The sequence below is a fragment of the Scleropages formosus genome, chromosome 2, assembly GCF_900964775.1.
Source record: "Scleropages formosus chromosome 2, fSclFor1.1, whole genome shotgun sequence".
Lineage (NCBI taxonomy): Eukaryota > Metazoa > Chordata > Actinopteri > Osteoglossiformes > Osteoglossidae > Scleropages > Scleropages formosus.
In genome coordinates, this window is record NC_041807.1 from 30,014,519 (window position 1) to 30,040,379 (window position 25,861).

General features: G+C 43.9%; 1 protein-coding gene across 1 annotated transcript in view; it reads left to right on the forward strand.

Annotated features, from left to right (window-relative positions):
- The window catches only part of cacna2d3a (calcium channel, voltage-dependent, alpha 2/delta subunit 3a), a 169,307-nt gene that overhangs the window by 90,408 nt on the left and 53,038 nt on the right, over window positions 1-25,861 (forward strand). Inside the window, exons 12-18 of the mRNA XM_029259247.1 lie at window positions 1,692-1,805; window positions 11,557-11,635; window positions 13,306-13,439; window positions 19,084-19,101; window positions 22,576-22,647; window positions 22,892-22,972; window positions 23,436-23,510. Coding sequence (XP_029115080.1) covers window positions 1,692-1,805; window positions 11,557-11,635; window positions 13,306-13,439; window positions 19,084-19,101; window positions 22,576-22,647; window positions 22,892-22,972; window positions 23,436-23,510 — 573 coding nt within the window. The remainder of the gene's footprint in view (window positions 1-1,691; window positions 1,806-11,556; window positions 11,636-13,305; window positions 13,440-19,083; window positions 19,102-22,575; window positions 22,648-22,891; window positions 22,973-23,435; window positions 23,511-25,861) is intronic.

A 25,861-nucleotide genomic window follows, 5' to 3' on the forward strand; every position in this document is an offset into this window, starting at 1 on the left:
GCCCTAAATGTGCTTTAATGGTCATGCTGATTAAGGGACTTTGGAGAATTAGCAAAATGCGTTTGGCTGGTTTCATCATTCGGGAGTTTGCTTCAGTAATTAGTGGCTTCGCTTGAAATCGACCACTGGGATTGGGAGCCGCAGCAATTCAAAGTGATGTGGGAATTTCTCTTAGGTTCTTGTTGCCAGTGTTTTCCAGTAGTGATATGATTTGCTCTGACTTCCAAAGGGTGCAAAGTAGGTGCTAATACATCCAAAGGCAGCTGTGGCCAACAATGCACGTGGTCAAACAAGCTTTCATTGTGAATTTTAATGGGTAAATCATTTTAAGTAGCTTAAAACACAAATATAACATTATAAATTGTTTTGGGAGAAAGGCATTGGACGAACGAACAAACGAACGAAAGCAAAGGGGAACGTGATGTCACAGTAGTTTGGGCACGGGTTCAAATATGGCTCAGCCTGTGCTATGCCTGTGCCTCCTTGTACTCAGCTTTGAATGGGTTTCCTCTGGATGCTCTGGTTTCCTCCCATCGTCAGATGTGTTTTAGGTGAGCTGATTCTAAATTGCTTGCAGTAAACGTGCTTTAATGATTGTTACATTGCCCTGCAGTATATAAATGGGTGAATGATTGTAGACAGCTCAGTGTAGTGTATTTATCATTGTAAGTTGCCTTGGATAAAAGGTGTGTCTGTGAGATGAGTAATATGAAATGAAAGCAAAGAAGTGAAGTTAAAAGTGCACAGTTGCATGGCTTGTCTCTTTCCCACAAGAGTAAAACACAAAAGACCAATTATTTTTTCCCTAGGGGGTGCGGTGGCACAGTGGGTTGGACCACAGTCCTCCTCTTCAGTGGGTCTGGGGTTTGAGTCCTGCTTGGGGTGCCTTGCGGTGGACTGGCATCCTGTCCTGGGTGTGTCCCCTCCGGCCTTATGCCCTGTGTTACCGGGTGGGCTCCGTGACCCCATGTGGGATGTGTGTGTGTGTATAGTGCTTCCCAGGTAACCCTTGAGATAGATGCAAAAAATGTTTTCATATAGATCATTGAAAATGTCACTTGTTGTGCAATTAAAAGTCAAACACCAATAGCTGTTCTCAGTGGAAAAAGAGTCTGGCAGAGAACTGTTGTCCTCAGCAGCAAATGGCTAAGGAGTTACTTTTTTTGGATTTTTTTATTTCATGTGAGTCTCCTGAGCATGTATGCTCTACAGAAATGTGTACAATCAGAAATTATTTTCATTTTTCAGGGTAATTGGACAGGCGTTGTACTTATGCTTACTTGAAGCACATATTTTTTAGCAAAAAAATACAGTTTGAACTGGCAAAGTAAATAATTCTTCATGTCTTTAAGTCTGTGTTGTGTCTGATACTATGACCTAGGATTGTTTATACATTTGTCACCCCAGGAAAATCAGATATCTGCACAAAAATGTCAAGAGACCAGTATTAACTCTTGCACTGTAAACAGCCTGAAATGCCAGAAATAATCTAATTTGGTAGGAAATGGTGTCTGATCGAGGAAATGTATTTTAGACAAGCTGCTCAAATCTTTTTATTTTTGAGATTATTGTAACTCAGTTTGGTTTGCATTTTGAACTATTGCAGTGTGAGATGTGGGGATGACTGCAGAATTTGAACATTTCTCTTGCTCTGTGTGTGTGTGTGTGTGTGTGGTCCTCACATTTCCCAGTTCAACCAGACGGGCCGAGGGAGCGTCTGCAGTCAGGCCATCATGCTGATCACAGATGGTGCCGTGGACACGTATGACTCTGTCTTCGCAAAGTACAACTGGCCCGACAGAAAGGTGAGCCCCTCCCCCGATCCCCCACCGCATCTGATTCGTCTCCGGCTCTTTAGCAGATCAACATTGGAGTCCCAGACTTGGCAACTCCAACCAGGCATCCCTCCACTGCTGAGAAGCAATATGTTGGCCCGGCGCTCCTTGTCGCACCTGGGAGGGTTTTTGCCCCGTGACGCTCTGACACCCCATGTGTGCTGACAGCACCGGGCTGCCCCGCAGTCCGACACCGACGGGTCCGACGTGGCCCGGTGTCTATAATTAATCACAAGGCAATGCTGCAGTGTTGTCGGTCGGTGGCAGTGGCCCATAGCATTGTTCCGTGAAGCACATATCGTAGGAGTGCAGGATTGACGCAATTAGCATCTGATTTCCCTGGAGGAAACATACCACACGCATTTAATACATTAAACCAGCTCAAAACATTGCTGCGTAAAATAATATTGACCTTTTGACCTTGTTTCACTCAGTACGTACGCTGTTACAATAAAGTGGCAGCACAATTGCAAATATTTATTCGAAAAACCTATAAAAACAAAAATATGGTATGTACCGGACATTAGGTATGACTGGCACAATGGCACTGCCGGTACTGCTGGTGCTTGCGGCTTCTGGGCTGTGGGTTTACACGTGGGTTTCAATTTGGCTCAGTCTGTGCGGAGTTTGTACTTCCTCCTCGTGTTCATGCGAGTTTCATCCAGGTGCTGTATTTCAGACGAACTGGCGACTTTCGGTTGCCCACAGCGTCTGTATGTGTGAATGAATGAGCGTGTATGATCGCGCTGTGATGGACTGGCATCCTGTCCAGGGTGGACCGTGCCTCACACCCTATGCTTTCGGGACAGGCTCTGGACCACCACAACCCCGGAAGGAACACATTTTTACTGGGCGCATAGATTTTGCATTTATTTGTTCCATTTATTTGAGAGGTGTTTCTAAATACCATCTGGTGCTTCTGCTGTCCTGGTGTCAGCCGATCGCTTTTCCCCTTTTATTAGATCTGGGTGTTTGTCTGTTTCCGCCGCGTGCCGCTCCTCGCTGCTTGCTCCCCAACCGCACGTGTCCCCGTTTACGCCTGTTCACCTCCGCTGCCCCCTGGCTCTGGTCAGCACCCGAGCGCTTCGTGTTTTCCCCTCGCTCCCTCCTCGCCGTTCTTCCCACCTGCGCGCGCAATTTCACGGTTTTGCGGCACCGGGAGGTGCGCGCCGCCGGAGTCGGACCCCGAGTATAACGGACGCGCTTTGTGGTGCTGAATGCGCCCGTCTGGTTCCGCCGCAATCCACGCAAAGCGGCTTTGTTATCGGAAGCCATTCTGTCATCTCTATGGCAACCCTGTTCTAACTCCTTTGTTCTGGAAGTGACAGGGAATTGTGAAGTTATCATTTAATTTACTTTTAAAAGAAGATTGGATTCCGAATAGCAGTGGATTAATCACGCATTGATGTAGGTGACAGAGATCTGGAGCGCTCAGAACTTAAAAATACAGTATTAACTAATGTAAGCAGAGCTCAGTCCCTTATCCTGTATAACCACACAACTTCAGAGGAGAGACACCGTGAGCGTGCTGTGCGAATCACCCGAGTGCCCTGCAAAGAGAATTAATTCACTTCTTATCTTGACTCAGGCAGTCGGTCTCATCGATAACGGACCCATATACAAAGGGCCCTCTTCTGCAGTCAGTGTTTGCAGCAGAGTTCTGAAATGTTCATAACAATACATTTTGAAAACACTCACGCGCAGTGTACGCTCGTACAGCCGTGCCTAAATGAAGCATCGCGTAATGTCGGCATCCATCCATCCATCCATTAGGCTGCTTGTCCAGTGCTAGGCCCTTGTGGTCTGGAGTGTATCCTGGTAGCATCCTGGCAGGATCCACCCTGGACGGGACAGCAGTCCATCACAGGGCCATGGCACACACATTCAGTCACACGCCAAGGGCAATTTAGAGTCAGAAATTCACCTGAAACACACCTTTCATTGGGAAAAGGTGCAAACTCCACATAGACTGTGAGGCACCGGTGCTACCTGCTGCATCGCTGTGCCGCGCATAGTGTCAACAGAGGACTGGAATTCTATAACACGAGTCTCGGCCTTCAGGATGATGCCGGGAAATATAATTAAAGAGATGGAGGAGATCATAAAGCTTAACGTCATGAGGGCATTTATGGTTTTCTTTTGTTTCTGTGGTTTTTCCTCATTCTATGTTTAGGAGGCAGGTCTGCAAATCATTCGAGACAGTAAGGCTGCTCACGGCCCCGTATTGACCCGTGCTCCAAAGGGCAGCGCGTCCTTTCCAAGCAACTGTCTCAACATTTCACAGCATGTTTGTGCACGTGCACACATGCGCGCACACACACATTTTTCTTCCAAGTCTGCCTCTCACTGTCGACTGGTTCGATCTGAGAAGGCAACCCGACTTGGGATCGGTGCGGGCATCACCGTCTGTCCTCCCTCCACTGCCTGGCCTTCTGGGTGGCCAGCGCTGGCGCTGACCTCTTCCCGGGTGTCTGTCTGGTGTATTATTGTGATCCTCAGATGAAGAAAAGGAAGACAGGGGCGACTCCAGAGAATGACTCCCTTTGTTTTGCGCTGTAATTGACTTTAGGGGTTATTATTTTTAGCTTTCCACTTATAGATTACTCTCTAAGGGCTGTGCCCTTGCAAGACATTTAATGCTTAAAAGCCTGAACGCAGTTCCCCTTGGAATTAAAAACGCAGAGGGAAAAAACAAGTAAGAGCTTGACACATGGAGTTTAGAGAGAAACTTCTAATGGACCTTGATGTGTTTTGTAAAAGGAGATGTGGTGTCCTCCGCTTAGCCTTTCTTCCCTAGACTGGCTGGAATGGCATCTGTGCATCGCACCAGATACCTCGTCCAAAGAAGGAGGCGCTGGGAGACAAGGATGCACTATACATCAAACTAGACCCCTCCTTGAACACAGGAGTGATTGTATCATGCCACACACATCCTCCAAAGTAATGCTCCCTCAGACTGAAGGAGCCGCTGGGCCACTTTGCCCCGAACGCCATTTCTGATGCAGCAATTGTGTGTGTCGTTAAGAGGTTATCAACGCAAAGTTATTATTCTTCTTTCTGGGTGAAGAAGTTATTTGGGAGAAATGGTTGTCTGGTATTTTTTTTTTTTTTTTTTTGGGTGCTAGAGTTTGTACTTGCGTATGCCTGCAGTGGCCATGCACAATAAAAGATCATTCCATTGCTCATAGGAAAAAGTTAGCGTTAGATTGCTCGATTTAAAAGGCAGCCCTCGAATAATAGAACAACTCTGTCTCTGTCACTTTTTTACGTTTTATTTTTTATGGGTTGTAACAGAGGTACCGCTGCTGTTGTACGTAAACTGTGGCACACATTAAATAGAAGAACTGAGTCTCAGTTTCTCTTTCAAGCTTGGGTTGATTTCAATAACAATATTTCAGAGGTATCCGTTTATTATTATATTGTTCTATATACCCAAAATGTTGTAATTTTAAAATTAAAAATTTATTCAGTGCTTCACTGGAAACAGTTTAGTTGCCTTAATTCAGATAATAATAGTAAATTGTCAGTCTTTATTAATAATGGAACAGGTTTTACATTAATTATGGGACAGTTGTGCTTGTATATTATATTTCTATATATATACTGTATATCAGACTATTATATGCCTGATATAATACATTTTTCTTCATATTTTGTAATTCTGTGTTATTGTAAAAAAAATTTCAAAGTTGTGAATTTGCTTTGCTGTCAGTCAAATTTTACCTAATAACCACAAAGTACCGAACGAGGAATTTTTGCAGACAGAACCAAAAAGTCCAAACCGGCATCCCCAGTGTTGTCAGGCAGTAGTTTCATTAGCCCAGATTGAAGCTTCATTAGTTTCTTGTGCACTAGGGCCTTCTGGGTAATGAGCTAATCAAGCGCCTTGTCAAGATGGCGATGATGGGGCCCTTATGTGCCTCTGATACCTGCTCAGGGCTCACTGGTCATTAATGCTGTTTGTAATTGTATTGCTTAGCCAACACTTTCATCAAAAAAGCAGAATATAGATCTGTCCTATTTACAATGTTGCTGAAGCAGTTCAGGATGAGTGTTTTGAGAGATGCAGCAAGAGGACGAGAACTAACAACCTTCTGGTTGCAGGTCATTGTACTTAACTGCCGTGGTGCCTACTGTCTGCACCCAGTTTCTGGGAGACCTGGATCACTTCTTATGCCTTTAATAATTTTGAATGGAAAATGGTGACAGGAGGAGTGAGAGCACACACATCGCCCTGTGCTCTCTCTATCTCCTCTAACACCTGTGGACCATTATCTCAGCCATTTCCTTAACAGTGTGTTGGTAATAGCAATGATGAGGAGACCACCTGTGGCCCTCCCTCTCCCCACTGAACACAGCACCCCTGGTTTGATCAGAAGGTAATTTCACTGCAGTTACACCATATTAAAGTATACAGAACTGTGAAATTCCTGAAAATTAACAAAGCAGTTTCAACTCACAACATTACTAAATCCAGCAAAAGAAATTTAAATGTATTGTATAAATATGGATCAGGAAAATGGGGGAACTAAAGATCTCAGAAAAAAATGGGTGCAAGCATTTTGAAATCCATAAAGATAACTAAAATGAATAAAATTGGTGTAGGTTTTCTGGAGAAAAGTGTCAGATGAATGTACACACACACACGGTCTGAAACCGCTTGTCTCGAGGGGTTGCGGCGAGCCGGAGCCTAACCCAGCAACACAAGGTGCATGGCTGGACACACACACACACACACAGAGGACGGGACGCCAGTCCATCGCAAGGCACCCCAAGCAGGACTCCAACCCCAGACCCCCCCGGAGAGCAGGTTTCTGGCCAAGCCCCCTCCCCCCAATGCACGTAGTTCAATTTTAAAAAGGTCCATGGAAAGGAATACGGTAGACCTACATTTTTAGCACATGCTGGGTGTGGTGGCATCACGGGTTTGGCTCCAGCTCACCGCGACCCCACTCGGGACAAGCGGTTATTGACGGTGGATGGATGGATTTTTTTTTTTAGCCCTTGGCAGTTATTGTATAGTTTACTGTTCCTGGTGTTTCTTCTTAAATCTGAGCGATCTGGTGTTCTGATACCTCTCAGCTGAACTTATATTATGTGCTGGAAAAAAGAAAGCAGCATTTAACATCATGTACTTTCCATTTGTTCAGTATTACAAGGCCAGTGGGATTTATACTAATTTGCATGGTTATGGAGGAAATTAATTCAGTTTCAGTGATTCTTCTGAGAGCCTCTTTGAGAATTTCGTGTTCTCTGATAGAGTATTTTCTAAGTTTGGATTGCAAGTAGAGCCCAGCGATAGAGCTGCGGTACATCAGACCACCTCCAGGCCCCTAGTTTCATGATTTGATGAAGTGTAATGGACTGTATAATACCGGCATCTCCACCTTAAGTGCTGCACGACACAGTGAGGTGCCACACAATGCCCACTGCATTAAATATTCCATTAATTTGTGCAAAATGTGCACATTAGTATTTGTTCTAACAATGAGCACAATGGAGACATCATCTCATTCCTTTTTAATTTTTATGCTTAATTTCTGTGTGCTTTAACGTAATGCCATTAAGATGTGAGTTTGTTCCTGTCAAATTTACCAGGTTAAAAATGTACTGGTCTAAAAGAGTTTAGGGAATACCATGTGTAATGAAAAACTATCCACTCTTTGGAGAACCAAATAACTTCCAGCATTAATGCCTTGAACTCTCTTTGCTTCGTGGGTTCGTGCAAAAGTCATCACCACCACAAGCATGATTTTCGTTGACAGTAAAATTGAGCAAATGAATTGTACTGTACATGTTGTGAAGGTTTTTGGACACTAGATTTGAAATTGGTTATCCAGTGTTCCAGTGCGAGAAGTCAGAACAGCATTTAACAGAAACGTTCCATTAATGCGATGAAAAGCCAAGACTTCCTTCGTAATTGCTTTGCATTAATTGGAGGTAAAATTTTTGAGATAAAACTAAATAAAAACAATTATTTCTTTGGCTGGAAAGCAATGAGTCCCCTGATGCTGTTTGACGCAGTTGTTACCAGCACTGATGGATGGCCCCCCGTAGTGGCACTGTGTTTCCTCCAGAGTTCATAGGCTTCGTAGAACGCCTTTGTTCCGTAATGGTCTCAACAGCAGTTTACGCCCCAATAAATCAGGGGAGCTTTGTGGAGAACCCTTTCTCCCTCGACGGTAATGCATCCTTCTGTTGGCATTTCCACTTCATAGGCAGGGAATAATGAGCCAGAGATGGCCCATCTGGCCACTGTGCTGGGGTGAAGAGGCTTTGGTGATGGTGGGAGACCCGGGGGGAGGTGGGGGACTGGAGGAGGGTGGTGGCGGTGGTGGCTGCAGGGGGGGCACTCAGGCATGACGGAGGTCATCGCGTGTCGTGGCCGTGAATGATCACAGCCCGAGCTGTGAATGACAGTGTGGAATGAAGCCGTTTATGAGCTTTTATCATTGTAATTACCTTTATTACCCACGCTGCCGGGTGCCCCGGTCGCTCCAATCTCTCGCTCGTTGCTCTCTTTCTGGGCCTTGTTCAAATCTTTCTCTTTTTTTTCCCCCCACTGTTTTGGAGGAGCACTTTTTTTGCCGCCACTGTGAATCCACACGTCTCCTTTTTTCTCCATCTTTCTTCCTCCATTCTTTCCACCGCAAAGCAAATTTTTACATTACACTTTTTTGATACATCTATTATAGATGTATTTTCTGCATTTTGCGTTTTGCAATAGTCGGTAGGTACCGCTAGCACTTTGCAACTAATAGAGAACTGTATGCATTCTAAAAATGCTGTAAGGCAGTAGCACCTTTGCATTATGATTAAAACAAACATGTTAAATAAATAATGTTTTCAAAGGGGCAGTAAATATCTAATTACAGATGAGGCACCCAAGTTCAGTCGCCTGTGTTTTATATTCCAGGCTGAAACAAATGGAACGTGAAAGTCAGAATCTCTCCTTCATTTTTAATGCCTCCCCTGACATCATGTTTCTACAGCTTGTCAACAGGGTAGGTCAACATGGTCGCTGGACAGATATCAACCGAGGGGATCAGGGTCTTGGAGCAATCACTCCTGCTTAATTTTAATTATTTAAAAAAATGGGAATATACATCTCACGTGGCCACTCACTGTCGATAACTGCTTGTCCTATTGCGGGGTCAAGGTGGTCCGAAGTCTAAGCTGGAGGCACGGGGGACTTAGACAGACAAGTTACACCTTGGACAGGAATCCAGCCTATCACAGCAGGAACATACAAGTTAATAATAAGAATAAGAATACATGATGAAGCGCTGTGATTGGAGCTGCCGTCTTCCACTCAAAAGATGTAGGTTCAAATCCCACATCCTGCTGTAGTACCCAGTAGCAAGTTACTTTCCCTGAATCTCTCCAGTAAGACTTAGCCATGTGTATAAATGGGTAAATGATCGTAAGTAGCTCAACATTGTAAGTGGCTTTGGAGAAAAGTGTTAGCTAAATGAATAAATCTGAATTTGACAACAAAAATTTGGAATTACAAGTTGTATGGACCTTTTGTTATAGTTTTTTATTTGTGCTATTAGCAGTTTTAGCTGAAACGTAACTCATGTACCATGTGCAATTTTCTAATTAAAGGGTGTGAACTGGGGGCTGGGAGATGGTAAAATCCTAAGTTAGTTCCCTTAGTTAAGCGGTAGCATGTTGGGCTGTGGTTTAGGACAGAAGGGCCTCTGCTTTTGCTCTTGCGTGCATAAATGCATTAAGTTTTAAATTTGATCGAGAGTGTTTTCTTGCAGCACAGTAACATTGAAAGTTCATCTGCTTTTCTTTTTACACGTACAATGTTGTCCTTCATTGGATAGCTATTGCTGATCATTCTGTTACCCTCAGAGACAATTGCTAAACATACAGGGGGCCCCGACTGAAGATGGTTGGGAGGTTTTTTGGCTTGGAGACTGGTATTTCCATACGTAAACCTGTGTTCAGCCTGCTGTGTGCAGATATCCAGAGAAGTGATGGTGTGCAGCAGGAGGGGAGAAAAATCCAACTTCATTCTCTGAAAGTAAAAGACTCTGCGGTTTTTCTTTGGGAGAGAAAGGGCGATGGAAGCGGAGCCTGGGGAGGTGGTGAAAACAATCAGAAAGCAACACATGCCACTGTAGGAGCCTCTGTTCAGCATGGAGAGAGAGCCAGCTGTATTCTCTGGACAGTCTCACAGCCACACACACCCCACATCCACCCTGCCAGGCAGAGCAGCTGGAGCGACGTTGCGATTTTGTTGCTGCGACGATGGGGAGTCGGCCAACGCGCACTTCCGTGAGGATGCTCGAGGAGCGAGGCGATTGGATGGGCAGATGCCGTCAACCCGCGTCCCGCTGGGCCCCGCCGCTTTAATAAGCTCGTTATAAAATTTCTATTTATTTGCAATTTCAATAGTCTAATTAGAGCCTCCAATTTCTTTTAGGCTGGCGATGAAGCTTAATAGATAGTCCCCAGAGCCTCTTACTCCTTATTGCCATTTGAAGGCAGAAAGTGGGTAACAGTTGTGGAGATAATTAACTCTGTCTACTGAGTATTTATTTTGTCTCTGTATAACTGTTGAAGTGAATGCTCATTTCCATTTTCAGGAGTGTTGTGAAAACTTGGGGCATAAATAAGAACAAAACGGTGCCTTTCTTTGAAACTCTTCATCTTATCCAGAACATGTGTTCCATTTACTGGTATTTTGATTTTTCAGTCGATTTTTTTTCAGTTTCCCCAAATGGGACAATTTGGAGGATGAAGTCCACAAACTGAGCTCAGTGAAACACGCTATGTGCTATTTTCCTGCCGGATGCACAGTGCTGCAAGTGTCGTGTCTTACTGTTGCCAAATACTTATACTCATAAGGGACGTACTTTACCAGAATTTTTAATTTTCCGTTGAGTTAAAAACTCAAGAGAAGCAATATTTTAAAATGTAATTGTTTCAAATGGCAAATTAACATGAATGCACAGTGGTAAGACACCCATAGTACCGTACCCCTCAGGTAGTTGCTGGGGAAACATGCATTATGGAGTCTTTTTATGAAGGACCTTTGGAAGGTTAGAGGTTATCTCATGTTCACTTGAGGTCAGTAATGGAATTGTAACTATCTCAGTATGAAAATAGGGATTATCTATAATTTCCCCGGCATGCTCCCCTCATAATTTTAATTGCCGGTCTTCTTTTTATCTGATTTAGCAACTTAATTTGAAAAACTGTTTTGTGAGCAAGTGTTTTTTTTTATCTTGAAAAACTGATTTTACCTGAACTTCAGGAGTCATAGAAAAATGTCCGGTTTAGCCGACTGACTGTTAAAATTCTTCGCGGAGTCAAACTTTTGTGGCACGTTAATGCTGCATAGCCATTGTAGTGAAGTTTTTTTTTTTTTTCGGAACCGCTTGTCCCATACGGGCCACAGGTAATGGTTAAGTCTAATAATGTTTTTGATTGTTCTGTGTAATAAACATTGTTGTATATATTATGTACATGTGTTTTCTAAATTACTTTAAACTCCCTGCAGTTAGATCGTTGAAATAAGCACTTCAAGAACCAAAAAGAAAACCTCATTAATAACTGCCAACGTAGGGAATTTTCAGCTGTCTTTTCCATTGGATGTTTTTCGCTTCTAACAAAGTATGGACTGTCGGAACTGATTAAAAGACTGACTCGCTCTGTGTGTGTGTGTGTGTGTGTGTGTGTGTGTTTTTTTCCTCTTCTCTTCTAGGTGCGGATATTCCCTTACTTGATAGGAAGAGAGTCTGCCTTTGCCGATAACCTCAAATGGATGGCCTGTGCCAACAAAGGTTTTCGTCTTTTTTTTTTTTTTTACCCATCATGACACACCCTGAGTTTTGACAAATTAGCAACACAGTATTGTGGAAATACTTTTAAATACAGCCACAGATGATATCGCTGTTTACACTGTGGAATTTTAATTCCATTTCCATTACTGCACCATTACACGTTATGAAAAGGTAAATGTGGGAACAATCCTTTGAGTCTCCTTTCGCTTCTCTGTATGTGTTTTGAGGTGTGCTAATGGGCTGTGTATCTGCCTGGTGTGTGTTCTAACTATGAAGGTCCCAGCAATGCAAAAGGGTGTCACTGGGTGACCAGGTTCTTTGTACGGTCTCATTGCACAAGGCCAACGAAATTGATATCTTGGATGCTACAGATGTACCATGTAGCCTGCTTCAAAATGAGCAGTGGTACTTCACAATCCACTGTGTGTGTGTGTGTGTGTGTGTGTGTGTGTGTGTGTAGGGGGTTAAAATCGCTAGATATGCTGATTAGGGGCTAGAGTGACACATTCATAACAATGTTGACCTTAGAGTTCTTGAAGGTTAATAATTCAATCGTCTATTAGGGAGTACAGACCTGCTTGTGTGCATTTTTTTTTTTAGTAAAATACTTGATCATTGTGGGTATTCAGCTCACAACATCTATTAAAAGTACACCATTCAGTCATTTATGAATAGTAACTTTGGTAAAAGGAAGAAATAATATTAGGTAGAAGCAAATTGACGTATTACCTGTTTACACCCATTCTCTACCTCGGGTGTCGCCACGGTAACAGAAGAGCTGTTTAGTGACCCCGTGGGTCTCGGGGTATGCAGTGGCAGCTGAAGCTGTGTGCCGTGGTCCTGTCGTACTGAGGCCGTCGACCATGCGAGGGTCTGGGTTGTCGCTGCGGCAGGCTGGAGCGAGCTCGAGCCCAGATCTCCTGGGGAGGTCGGCGACCCCCAAATCAATTTCCCTTGCAGTGATTTTCCTCATGGATGCACAGCACTGATGGAGGCAGTTTGCCGCTTTCCAGTTGACTGGATTCTGGGCAGGAGAGTCCTTGCCAGGAAAATGGATCATGGGGAGTTTGATCTATGTTTTTTCCTTTAGGAACCTTCAAATGTCACTTACATCTTCTTCCTTTGCTTTAGATATAAACATAAATTCCATATTAATGTTAAATCCCTTTAAGGTTTTTAAAAAGACAAAATGACACATTTCTGGGTATTAGCAATTTTTCTAATAAAAAGCAATTTTGTTAAATATTCCTTATGAATTCTAAATGTGATCTTAAATTGGTTAAATAACACATTCACAGACTTCTCTGATCATGCCTAAGACAGAATCCTGCCACCTGGTAAACAAAGAGAAAAATACACATATTTCCCCTTGAATTAATGTTACTTTGTCATTATTGATGATGATGATGATAATAATAATGATCAAATACAAAATGCAATTCAAGTATGGCCATTTACATACTGTACAGCAAGCCTTAAATACAACAGACCCTCATGGAATTTATTTATTAAAAGCAGCCTGATTATTTTTCACATTCATAATGAGGATTTATGATTATTTTAACAGCTATACAGAACAAATAATGTACATAATTATTTTGAGAATTTTCTTCATTGGCTCTGACTGTTTTCTAAATGTGATGTACACATTTTGCCTTTTTTATGGACAGGATATTTCACCCAAATCTCCACTCTGGCTGATGTTCAGGAAAATGTGATGGAGTATCTCCATGTTCTAAGCCGGCCGAAGGTCATTGACCAGGAGCATGACACCATCTGGACCGAAGCCTACATTGACAGCACAGTGAGTGTCTTCCATGCTCTTATATATTAGTGACCACTCGTAATGTTTGTAACACATGTGTTATGCAATCTTTGGGATGCCTTTATAATAATGTTGTAATAATCTTTATTACTATACCTTGATAGTTTTCCTTTTTCAAGCTCTTTTAATAGTGGTTACACACGTGACTGAAGCAATGGGTCAGTATTTTATTACCTGTTTCCAATCCCAAGTCAAGTTGAGTGTCATCCTTTTGGAGGTTCTGTGCCGTAAAGTTCTCCAGCTTATTCAAATTGTGGCGGTGGAGGAGTGTGATATGCCAGGGCGTATCTCACTCTGGAAGTTAGTTGTAATTGGTGAAATGAAGTTTAAGTTTAAATTTATTCTCTATATTTGCTAAAACAAACAAACAAAAAAAAAAACTTAAGAGTCACATTCACGATTACGTCGTCACACCTGATGCTCATTTACTGTCAGTAAGCCATCCCCGACGTACGGCCGTTGGTCCAGGCGCTGAGGTCCTGCCACAGTGAGGTTTTTACTCAGCAGGACCACGGTCCAACCGATGAGGGACAAGTCATCTTGGCGCAGCCACCGCTCTCAAGCTCTCGTTGGGTTTTACAAATTGTCCACATCTGTAGGTGATACACTGGAGGGAATATGCCTGGTACCGTTCTCCTTGAGGCATCTGGTCAGGGTGTAAAAAAGACAAAATGATGGAAAATTGAGCACGCACAGGGAGGAGAAAGGAAATGTCTACTTGTTATAAGGAACACAGGGTGCTCGATGCCTTCTGTATCGCAGTATGGAGCAGATAAAACTGATAGTGCGGACCTCTCCAGTGCACCAGATGGAATCATTAAGTTTAATATCCCTGCCAGTGCTCAGTAGCGGTGTTGAACGCATGTGAAACATACTGTGAGGCTGCATGTTTTCAGCCCCCAGCTATTAGCGTCCTGGCAAAGCTGCCCCCACCAGCGGCCCCCGTTGTCTCTGTGATACAATTCAGAGTGTGTATCATGGGGATTGGAAAGGTACCAGCGCATGCTCCCAGGAAATGACAGGATGCATTAACCTGTGAGGCGCTACAGATTATCACCTGCTTTATGAGAGCTTGTTTAATTCTCTTTATATCCAAGGTGTGTGCAGGAAGTCAGTTTCGGGGGCTCTGTGTGAGGCAGTCAGTCCTGCTCTACAATAAGGCTTGCATACACAGCTGGCACAGGCTGCTCATTGGTTTGATTTTGGTGTCTTTTGCGTTGCTTCGGCAACACTCGAATCGAACCGGGTGATGTCTCCCATTCAGGACTAGCGGTCCTACGCTATTACCCCTTGAGGCGGGAGAAGGTGGACGTTTAAGTCTAAAAACCAAAGCTGTCACATGGTGGACTGGACACCTCTTCAGCCTGTCACCATGTGCCTTGTGACCACTGTTTGTTTCCTACCAGGGACTTGTGTGTGTGTGTGTGTGTGTGTGTGTGTGCGCCTATGTAGAAAATAATCTGACATCTTTCTGGTTGAGCATCCAATTTATTACATTTATATTTTTGTAACTTAAGAAGCATTTTGGATTCTGTGTTTCAGTGGCACAAGACTGTACGACAAAAAGCTGATCTGATTTTTCTTGTAGAAGTCAGATTGTGTAAGCCTTTAAAAGAGAATCGAAGTGAATGCTTCTCTCTGAAGTGTGGCTATGTGGGCCAGCATTATACCAGATTGAATGAATCTTTTATTGGGGGGGGGGTGTTTGCAACAGACCCCCCCACCCCCATAGCATACAAGGGGCCTTTGGATGTAGACAGTTTAACGTGTTGAGTGCTGTCCCTTTCAGTGGACTCCGTACCTTCTGTGATCACACCAAACAAGGGATCCAACCACCTTTCCGAAACAAAGAGAAGTATTAACACATTTTCCCTTGAATTAGATTACCTTGAGTTTAAATAATATGTGTTAAAATAGTAGAAGTTAATAATAATAATAATAATTGTATATAACTATTATATGCTAAGACGTTTAGAGGGTATAGGACACAGTTTTTTCAGGGTTATTTACAAAATAGACTGATATAAATTTATTCTGTTTAATGAAAAGGAGGTGCGGCGTGGCGTGGCACAGCAGGTTTGGCTGGGTCCTGCTTTCTGGCGGGTCTGGGGTTTGAGTTCTGCTTGGGTGCCTTGCGGTGGACTAGTCTCCCATCCTGGGTGTGTCCCCTCCCCCTCCAGCATTGTGTCCTTGTTGCCCTGTTAGGCTCTGGCTCACTGTGACCCTGCTTGGAACAAGTGGTTTCAGATTGTGTGTGTGTGTGTGTGTGTGTGTGTGTGTGTGTTTGTTTGTTTTATGAATAGGTTTAATTGAAACTTTATACTTGTAATTGCATAACAGTAACTTGTCTGAAACTTTTAATGTGACTGACACTATCACACCTTCTTTGCTGCACTTGGAGGTTTCAGATTCTAAGTCACATCATCTGCCACCCTTTAAGATTTTGCCATCGCATCCAAATATCAGTGCTATTTTTGCCTGAAAGAGCTGCGTTGTGAATCGTGTCGTTGCTCCGTTAACGCGGCATCATTCGCATCAGTATGTGGTCAATGACTGGTGGACTTCGGCATGAGTGGCGTCCAGCTGTTTTCCTTAAAGAGCCTGTTGAGTAGCAGGCCTTCTGTACAGGCACCCCCTATTTCTGCTCCTGCCCATTAACATATGTAAGCAGTGTGCTGCTGTTGGACCGTGACAGCGGTCCAGTAGGTAATATTTAAACTGAAAACGGCTCCTGTGCAAAGCTTCCAAACGTTCAGCATGGCAATAGTGTGGGCACAGTAAGGAAAGAGTTAGGGAACATTCTGGAAACTCACTGTTTCGATCACCCATAATCTTCCCCATTCTATTCTATTTTCCCAAAATGCTCCTATGATAAGTCTTACCATGTCGGTACAAGTTAATCTTCTTAAAGATTGTATTGATTTTGTAGTATTTTAATGTAATTTTGCTTATCCATAGACCTCTATTTAAGAATGTTTTCCCCACTCAGAAAATATGAGTAAACTTAGCTTATTTTCCATTTTGGACTTCTGCTTTGAGAAAACTGGGAACCTTAAGTAGTCCTTGCAGAATCCCTTCTAAACGGATTTATTTACGTGTTTATTTGCTGTGGACAGCTAATTTTTTCTGTTTCACTGCCTCGGTATAAATAAAAGAAATAGAATTTGAATGAGTACAACAAAATTAAGTCTCATCCTCCAGAACATAATTTGCTTTAGGGCAACAAGATATCATTAAAAGCTGTTTTATGAAACATTTAGTTTTTCGTATAAAGCCGAGACAAAATGTATTCCAGTTTGTATTTTTTTCTGCCAACTGATTGTTAGGCTTAGTTCTTTTTGTTTGTCTCTGTGACCTGCATATTGAATTCTTCAAGAAAATAACTGCATTACATAAGTAGAAATATGTGCATTTGTAACGAAAAAATAAATAGCCTATTGAAAGAGAGCAGTGTATTTTCACACCAGATTTAATTGTGAAGTTTTTTTCCCCAAGTACATCAATTGTTGTGTGTTCGTTTTTTAAAACTGTGTGCTGGTGTACCGCATTCTTTATATTTTTTTTCCTGTATATCTTGTGTACACCGTAGCCAAACAATGTCATGTATTTCTTTGCTGATAATGTAGTGTTTTTATCTTTGTTGCAGTTGGTTTGTCTTTGTCCAGGGCTGAACTTACATCAGGAAATAGCAGGGTTTTCAGAAAACAGAAAATAGCAAGAATGTTAACTTTTTTTATTTGTGCGACTCAGGACAACAGTCTAGAACCCATTTGTTAAATTTTAAACGAAACTAGGTATACCATTTTCTTGCGGCCTTTCACATGACACATGACCGGGCAAAACTCTGTTCCAGTTGGCCAGCAGGTGGTGCAGTGTTTAGAGCTGCCATTTTGCACTTGAAGGACTCAGGTTCAAACCACAGCTTCTGCCATAATATCCCTGAGTAAGATACTTGAACTGATACAGTAAGAATAGCCAGGCCATATAAATGAGTAAATCTTTGGAAATAGCTTGACATTTTAAATAACTCTGGGGGGGGGAATGAGCCAGATTAAAAAAAAAAAAAAAATCACTACTTGTGAAAAAATTTACTTTACTGTCGAACACTTGACTTTCCTCCGTCTAAAGGGTATTTTAAAAGCCGTGTATTTGTATCATTATGAAGCTCTTTGGAGAACACCAGTATGTTCCGAAGAAGTCCAAAGATGGGCCCTTACTTTCATATCTCATGAGCAGCTAGTAGCGTAGTGGTTAGAGTGACTGCCTTTGCCTGCAAAGGTCACAGGTTTGAGCCTCACCTCTGGCTGTAGTACCCTTGAGCAAGATATTTACCCTAAATTGCTCCAGTAAAATTACCTAGCTATATAAATGGGTAAATAATTGTAAGTTGCTTCGGAGGGAAGTGTCAGCTAAATGAATAAATGTAAAACAAAGGGAGGGATAGCTCACAAATAAAACTAATTACTAGATGGAGGAAAACAACAAAAACCCAACATCAGTGTCATTGAGTGTGTTCTGGATCCATGGACTAAAACATTTGCATTAAGCTACGGTTCATTTTTAAAATCATGCATCTTATTTTGACTTTTGAAACCATGAACTAACAATATTAACCCCAATCATGAAAAAATACAAGCAAATTTCCTCAACAAACTTCCTTGTATTATATGCTGCCAGTTTTTTTTTTTTTTTTTTTTTTTTTGCACCTTTACACCTTATAATGCATCTTTCGTCTGATAGGTGGGAATAAATAGTTTATCTAGTTTAGAACGATCCATCACTGTTAGTCAGAGAAGAAACCAATGAACAAACTAACGGAAGCCACTGGATGAGCTAAATGCAGAGAAGAGGAGGGCTGTATGCTCGCCTTGTAGCGTACCTGTAATTGTCACGTGCAGATCAGGATTTCTGCTCATACCAGTAACAGCGCGCTTTGTCACAGTGGTTCGCATAATTCTTCTGATGGACTGAAAAATTTGATGCAGAAAAAAGTATTTATAGCACACGTGCCTTGTGAATGCTTCAAAACCATTGAAGGGACAGCTGGTAGCGTAGTGGTTAGAGCTGCTGCCTTTGGACCTAAAGGTTACAGATTTGATCTCCAGCTGTAGTACCCTTGAGCAAGGTACTTACCTTAAATTGCTCCAGTAAAATTACCCAGCTGTATAAATGGTTAAATAACTGTAACCTTAACATTGCAAGTCGGTTCGGAGAAAAGCGTCAGTCGAATGAATAAATGTAAAAAATGAGCAAAGTGAAAATGGAGTTGAACAAGTTAGTAAATGAAACAGGGTGGGTGGGTGGGGGGGAGAATGGTGTAAAGAGAGTGAAAACTGGTAAAAGGAAGTTGAAATGTTTGCCCGCACAGCAGCAGAACTCTAATTCTCACTGATGAATATTAATTGCAGTAACGGTGTCGATTCAACTGCAGTCACAGTTTGCTTGATGGATTGAACCCCGCAAGTTGTTTGCACGTTGAAGGTAAACAGGGGTGGAAAAAAAAGATGACGGTGAGAAGACACAGATGACTCGAGTGCCCACCGGTATTTCGCTCTGGGATTATTCTGTCTGCGCGAAACTTAAACGTTCTCTCTTTCTTCTTTCTCTTCGCACTTCTTTGTAGCTCCCTCAGGCCCAGAAGGTAACCCTTTTCCTGCAGTCTCCCGCCATCGTGTGCCGTGTCCATGCGTGTGTGCCGAGACTCATGCGATGTGCCCTGTGTGCCGACAGGCCAGCGCTCGCCTCTCTCATGTGCTTTCTGTTTCATTTTGGTTCGAGCGTTTGTTTGTTTGTTTGTTTGTTTGTTTTCCGTCGTTTTCGCCGATGCGCTGTGTTTCCACTCAGACATTTGCATTGGTAATGGAGCTTCGCATTCTCAAGCGCACCCACGTGCGTGGCCTCCCTCCCCGCGGCCCGCCCCGTCGCGACGCCTGCGGTCTGGCTCTCCCTGTTCCGTGCCAGCTGTTCTTGGCCGGCTCTCGCTGCCTCTTTCAGGCCTCGCACGTTCACAGTGCGGATCGCTCAGGTGCGGCAGGATTCCGCTCCCCGGCGAAACCTGCGCCGTAGCTGGAGCCGTTATCAAACCGCTCGACATGCAATCGGCCATCCGAGGGCGCCCCCTACTGCCCACTGCACGATGTGACCATTTTTGCCCCCGCGAAGACACTTGCGCTAACCACCTTTTTTGCATGAGCATGGCTGGTAGGTGTCCCTGGAGAAAATTAGAAAGAGAAGGCGATAAATTTGAAAACTTTGAGAGATGAATCCTGTACATCAGCAGGTAGCACTGACTATAGCCATGCATTTGCATCCTGGAAGTTGCCGGTTCAAGTCCCACTCCTCGCCACCGCTGTAGTGCCCTTGAGCAAGGTACCTGCCCTAAAGTACTCCGCTAAATATGCCTGTGACTTTGCATGCTGTATAAAGGGATCAAATACTGTACCTTTCTTTGGATAAAAGTGCCAGCTAAGCAAGGAATTACTGCCATCATCTTCCGCACCACAAAGACAATCTGTGAAAAAGCTCTTCTTGAAATATCCATTAATGCATAAGACCGAACTTGTTTTCGGGCACAAAATGTCCACCGTGAACTGTCTCTGTCTGTCGCAGACATTTATGCCCATGCATTATGTTTCAGAAAGCATCTGCTAAGTGAGTTATGGTGACAATAACAACAAAGCAGAGTATATTTATGGAATAGGCTGGAGACGCCAATGCGCTGTTTCAGAGGCAACCATAACTAACGTTTCAACAGACATCTGCATTGCCATATGCTCAGAACTGCCCTGCTTAGCACATTCAGTTTGAAACATCTCCCGGATAATCACATAACTGTCATTTTAATGGGTTAATTTCATCTGCGCCTTATGATCATTTCCCGTTTTGGCGTTTGTATGTGTAAACACACAAATCCCATTATATCCAAATGAGACCTTCAACACTCTAGTCTTTTCTTTCTTGTTTGTTTTTGTAAATATCAATCACTGATGCCAATGAAAGTGAGACTATAAAGAGCAAAGAGTGCAGTGGTTAAGAACACCAGTTCGTAACCCATGGTTGCTCGTTCAAAAAAAGCCCTCTGTTGCAGGACGACTCAAATTGTTCCAATGGGGGGGGGGGGGGGGGGGAAAAAAAAAAAAACAGCTGCATAAATTGTCACTTTGAGCAAAAACACAGGTTAGACACTAAGAATAATAGAATAATAATAGAACAATGATCTCCAGATACTTCCGGTATTTGCTTCAGGCTTCAGTAGGTGTGCATGAAGTGCGTGAAATGAGTGTGTGAAATCACACCGTTGAGCGGCGGTACTGCTCATGTCAGTGGCAGGAGCCCGACAGGACACGCAGGTTTACGGGCTGTGCCGGTGACTGCCGTGCCGCCGACCAGCGCCAGCGTGCAGCTGGCGCCCTCTTCCCAACACCCCACCCCCCCACCACCACACCCACCGCTCCCGTTATCCTTGAATTCCTCTAAGTGCGGATTGTCCTTTAAACTCTGCGCCTCCATATTTCAGCCGGCCGAGGAGCACCATTCATCATTCCTCGGCTCATTCGCTTTTGTTTTCCGAAGCGGTGAAGGGACTGACATTGGGAGGAGGGCGGCGCCGTGGGGGTGGGGAGTTGCAGGGGCAAAAAACAAGACAAGGTTGCCCGGCTCTCCGAAGGCACCGCGACTGCCCCGCCTGGCAGTTTCTGGCTCGGCTTCTCGGCTTTTTCGCGGGTGTATTTTTAGCCCCTCTCTCAGGCTGCCGCGCCGGTCCACCTGTCCTCTCGGCCTCTCTACTATTAAACCCAATCGCTTGGGGGTCCAAGGCTGGGGGTTGGGGCGGGGGTGAGGGGAGGTGGAGAGACACACCATTCATCTCTGCAACCCAGATCTGTGCCACCTCGCCACGAGAGCACAACCGGCAGTTACCCCCGCCGCTGTCCTCGCCTTGCCGCTGCAAAGTTGTTCATCACAGCCCCACCGCGGCCCCACCCCGCTGTAGCACCTTGAAGCAGCTCAGCAGCGTAATGAGAGATTCACACACCTCTTCTCATCACATGAAGGACTGTCTGCGCTGGACAGAGCGCACCCGGACTGCAGCGTGTGCGCAGGGACCGCCCCGTTTCATTGCATGCCCTACAGAATAGGCTGCGGTGACCCTTCTATACTAAACACTCTCCACGCGATAGTAAGGACCGGGTGTTTTTATGTAAACTCCTTGTGTTAAAATTTCCACCGCGACCCTCAAGAATACTGCAGTGGCATGAGGTAAAGAACATTGTCAGTGCGTCTCCATTCCTAGTCCATGCAATGCGCTTTGTCTTGTTGAGTTACACCTGAGGGGGTGTTATCATCGTGCGTTATCCGTTTTTTTCTGTGCCGGTCGTTAGACGTTTCTGTCTCCCATTTAATGTGCTCTCTTTGTGTTGCTGATGCCCAGCTCATCTGAGAGAACCCACCTTTTCCACTGCAACGTTTCTTCCATTGCTGCTTCTGTAATTGTCGAATTGATGGCATTGCATATACATGAAGCTAATATGATATACATTCTTAAATGGGATTTCACTAAAACGTGTTTTACATTTATGTATGGACAGTCCGCTGAGATTGCCGCACAAGTTTGTAGTTTGCGTTTCTAAAAATGTTTATGAAATATTTTTATTTTTAGAAATGCTTCAGGAAGTATTTAACTTTTCCGTGTTTGGGTTTTACGTGTGCCTATATGAGCTTTGACCCCTCTCGTTCCCTCCCCTCAGTCAGACTGGTCAGCCAGCACCATCTGTGAGAGCCCTGACACACACTGCTCTCTTACCTGAAGGCTGGATAAGCCATTCCAGAATCCCAGATAAAATAGTGGGTGGGCAGATGGGAATCTGTATGATTTCCAGGGCCATTGACAATGGGTCAGGTTGATGGGAGATGCTCTGTTGGGGAGGACGGTGTTAATGTGGGTCCTGAAGGGGGATGTCGGTGGGGATGTGTGCGGCTTCTGCGATACTGGCACAGCGATGCTCCTCATCACGCGAACGTGCCGACACCATCTGGAGCGATCGGCGGGAACGTGTTTCCCTCCGGTGACACTGGAGCGATGCATTATTAAGCTTCTTCCCTTCTAATTGCTGTTTAGCTTGGGGACAACCAAGGCCCCGTGCTGATGACCACTGTAGCCATGCCCGTGTTTAGCACGAAAAATGAAACGGTGAGTACGACATTCCCTTTCTAATGTGAAATCTTGGAAAGGCATGAAATTAAATTTGACACTGGACTGACATATTTGTTAGGCAAGGTATTCGCAAGTCCAACTCTATGCATATTGAGTATTGCAATAATTAATATAGAGATTGGTGAAATTTAAGAGAAGACTGAGTATGTGCTCATTTTGGCTAATTCTGTGTAGGACTGATGTTTGCATGTCCCCTTCTTTCTTTGTGGCCTACCTGCAGAGGAACAAGGGGATCCTGCTAGGGGTAGTGGGTACCGATGTTCCCGTCCAGGAGCTGCTCAAGACCATCCCCAAGTACAAGGTACTGTGACGCTAGTGGAGGAGCTACAGGCAGAGCACATTCACATTTGCTCTCAGCTCAGGAGGTGAAAAGACATTGAGTAGCTTTGCCTTTTCCTACACGATGATAGGGGTGGCAAAATCATACACTTTACTCTTCAGTGTTTTAATTCCCCTTTGCAGAAAAAGAGCTGATTGGTTAATTTTGAAATATCACTAATACATATAAAAGCACTGATGTAAAATGTACATTTTGACATTTTGAAACATGTTATTTACTCGAATTCCTACAAACGACAGGGTGTAATTTGAAAGTGAATGGCGTGAGCCTCATATTTGTTGAACTGAAATTAATACTGACGTGACTGATGTTTAAGAACGGGTATGCAGAGCAACAAAGGGCTTGATTGTACGTGATTTCTTTTTCTTCTTTTCTTTACCACGAACACTGACGCTGCCTTTTTTTCTTTTTTGTTTAATTATAGCTAGGTATTCATGGATATGCCTTCGCAATCACCAACAATGGGTATATACTGACCCACCCGGACCTCCGGCCCATGGTAATCATCTCCCCAAATGTCATGTGTTTTCCAGCAGGAACACAGGGTGCAGCCATGCTGAGTGTGATATATGTATGTTCATTCCTCTCGGCTACTGGCCTCAGTGAGGGACAAGACAGTGACTGGAATTTCAGGCTTTTTCATCATTTCTTTGCTTAAAAAAGTGACCGCCTTGGTGCCTGTAATGGTACAGTGCTACATCCATTTTCAGGGCTCCTGAGGTTGAAGGTTCGAATTTGGCTCGGTCTGCGTGGAGCATGTTGAGCGTCCTCCACGTATGGGTTCCTCCCGCAGCCCAAAGACACGTGTTTCAGGCGAACCCTTGAATCCAAGTTACCCGTAGTGTGTGACTGTGTGTTACGGTGCTCTGTTGCTCGAATGCATCCATACTCATAAGTAGCTTAGCGTTGTGTATCTAACCTTGAAATATGCCTTTGACAAAGGTATCCACTAAATACACATAAATTAAATGAACATTCTACAGCTGCTGTGCTTTGACAGCGATGACCAGTCCATACATGACCAACCTTTCTAACCCACCGGTGTTCCTATTATGTTTCTCACGATTATGTGTTTTGGGACAACATCATTTCCGTCATGTATAATTACTAATATTTATCTCTCTTCAAGGCTAAGTGCGGAGTGGGACATTTAAAGAAGTCCACCACTGTTGTTAATCTGTCAGGGTTGTGTTATCTGAAAGGGGCTTCTTCCACTATGCTGGTATTTTTGCATGAACGTAGGAGGTAGTGCTTTTTGTTCACAGCGGTCTGGTGCGTGTAGGGTGTGTGTTGGTGTTTGTGGAACAGCAGGCGAGCCGCAGCCCGTGCGATTGCTGTACAGCGATAAGTATAATCGGGATTGCGTTCCAGGAAAAGAAGCATGCTCTGCAAACCTTCGTTTGGGCGAAGGAGTTTTTACACCCTCACTTGCATCTATGCCAACAAGATGATTGAGACTAGAAACAGGACGGTGTACGTCAGCGTCTCCCAGCAGGAGAGACCACAAAAAAGCAACATGTCAGAATTTTAATATCCTTTCAAAACAATTTTTAATTTATTTATTTATTTATTTTAAATCATCAGCACTCCAAACGGCTTCTGATCTTTCCAACAGCTTTATCTTGTTGCTTATGAGGCAAAATGACAGATACCGTTTAATCAAACGTGATTTTTTTTTTTGTCAAGGAACGTTTTTTTCCATCAGGTTCCGCAACTGCGTTCCGTCGGTGTCCCTATGAAGCTGAGATAGTCTTCAGCGGGCAATTGACGTCGCTCGGGAGAGGGAACCCCCCAGGCCCTGGAACATCGAACCTCCCTCCACACAGCTGCTCCTTTTTGTTAAGGGTTGGCAGTGGGTGGGGTGGCAGTAGGGGTTGGGGGTGTATTCAAATGAGACAAACGTTTCCATCCAGGAAGTTCCTTTGAATAAACCTGAAATGGCATCTACTGAATGCCAGTGATTGAGCCCATTGTAGTCTGAGTTTTCTGAAAAGAGGGCCGAGCGCGCTCGCGGAGGAATCCTTCAGAGAGGGAACACTTAATTGCTATCTAATTAGGAACCCCAAATTAGATATATTTAAAAGATAATTGATGGTTGGAGGGGAGTTGGGTTCTCTGGTTCTCAGCTCAGATGAATCACTTTGAAGATGCTGAAGTGAAACGGCGAGCTCCTCTCCCTCCCGCCCTCGTGCTGTGCGCCTTTCATGTGGATGCTGTCCTGGGTCCCCCCCTTGGTGCGGTGGTGTCGCTCCCCACACGGGTGTGTTTCATTGTCCCTGCCATAAAGGACAATATTTACCACTTTCCTCAGTGACTCATTAATCCATTAAGTATTCCTTTCTTTGACTGAGAGAGGCGCTACTACGGTTGGTCCCCGACACTGGACACTAACCCCTTTCTGTGAAGGATCGCTGCTCCCTTGGGAAGTTGCTTCATACTGTAGAACCAACACCAGTGTCCCTATATAAACCATTTCTGTTACCCAGCTCATTTCTCAGCTCTTCTTCAGCCGTCTTTATGACGACAGTTTAGAGTAGGTAGTATAGTGACACAAGATGTTGAATCTCAGCCCTTTTTCTCCTGGCTGTAACAAGTTTGAGCAGAAAATCAGCAGGAATGTCTTTCCAATTCTTCTGTGTTGCTTTGCTTTTGCTCTACTGTCCAGTTTCTCCCATACAAGTGTTGCCCAGGTGTACTTGCACATTATGCTGGTACTCGATACTTTTTTCTCTCATGCAAAGAGAGAGCAGCTCTCCATTCTGAGTTAAGCACCACAGGGTCCGATTCTTAACCAACATCTCGTGTACTACCATAACACTGAAATAGAACCCAGATGAAAACAGGTCAGAT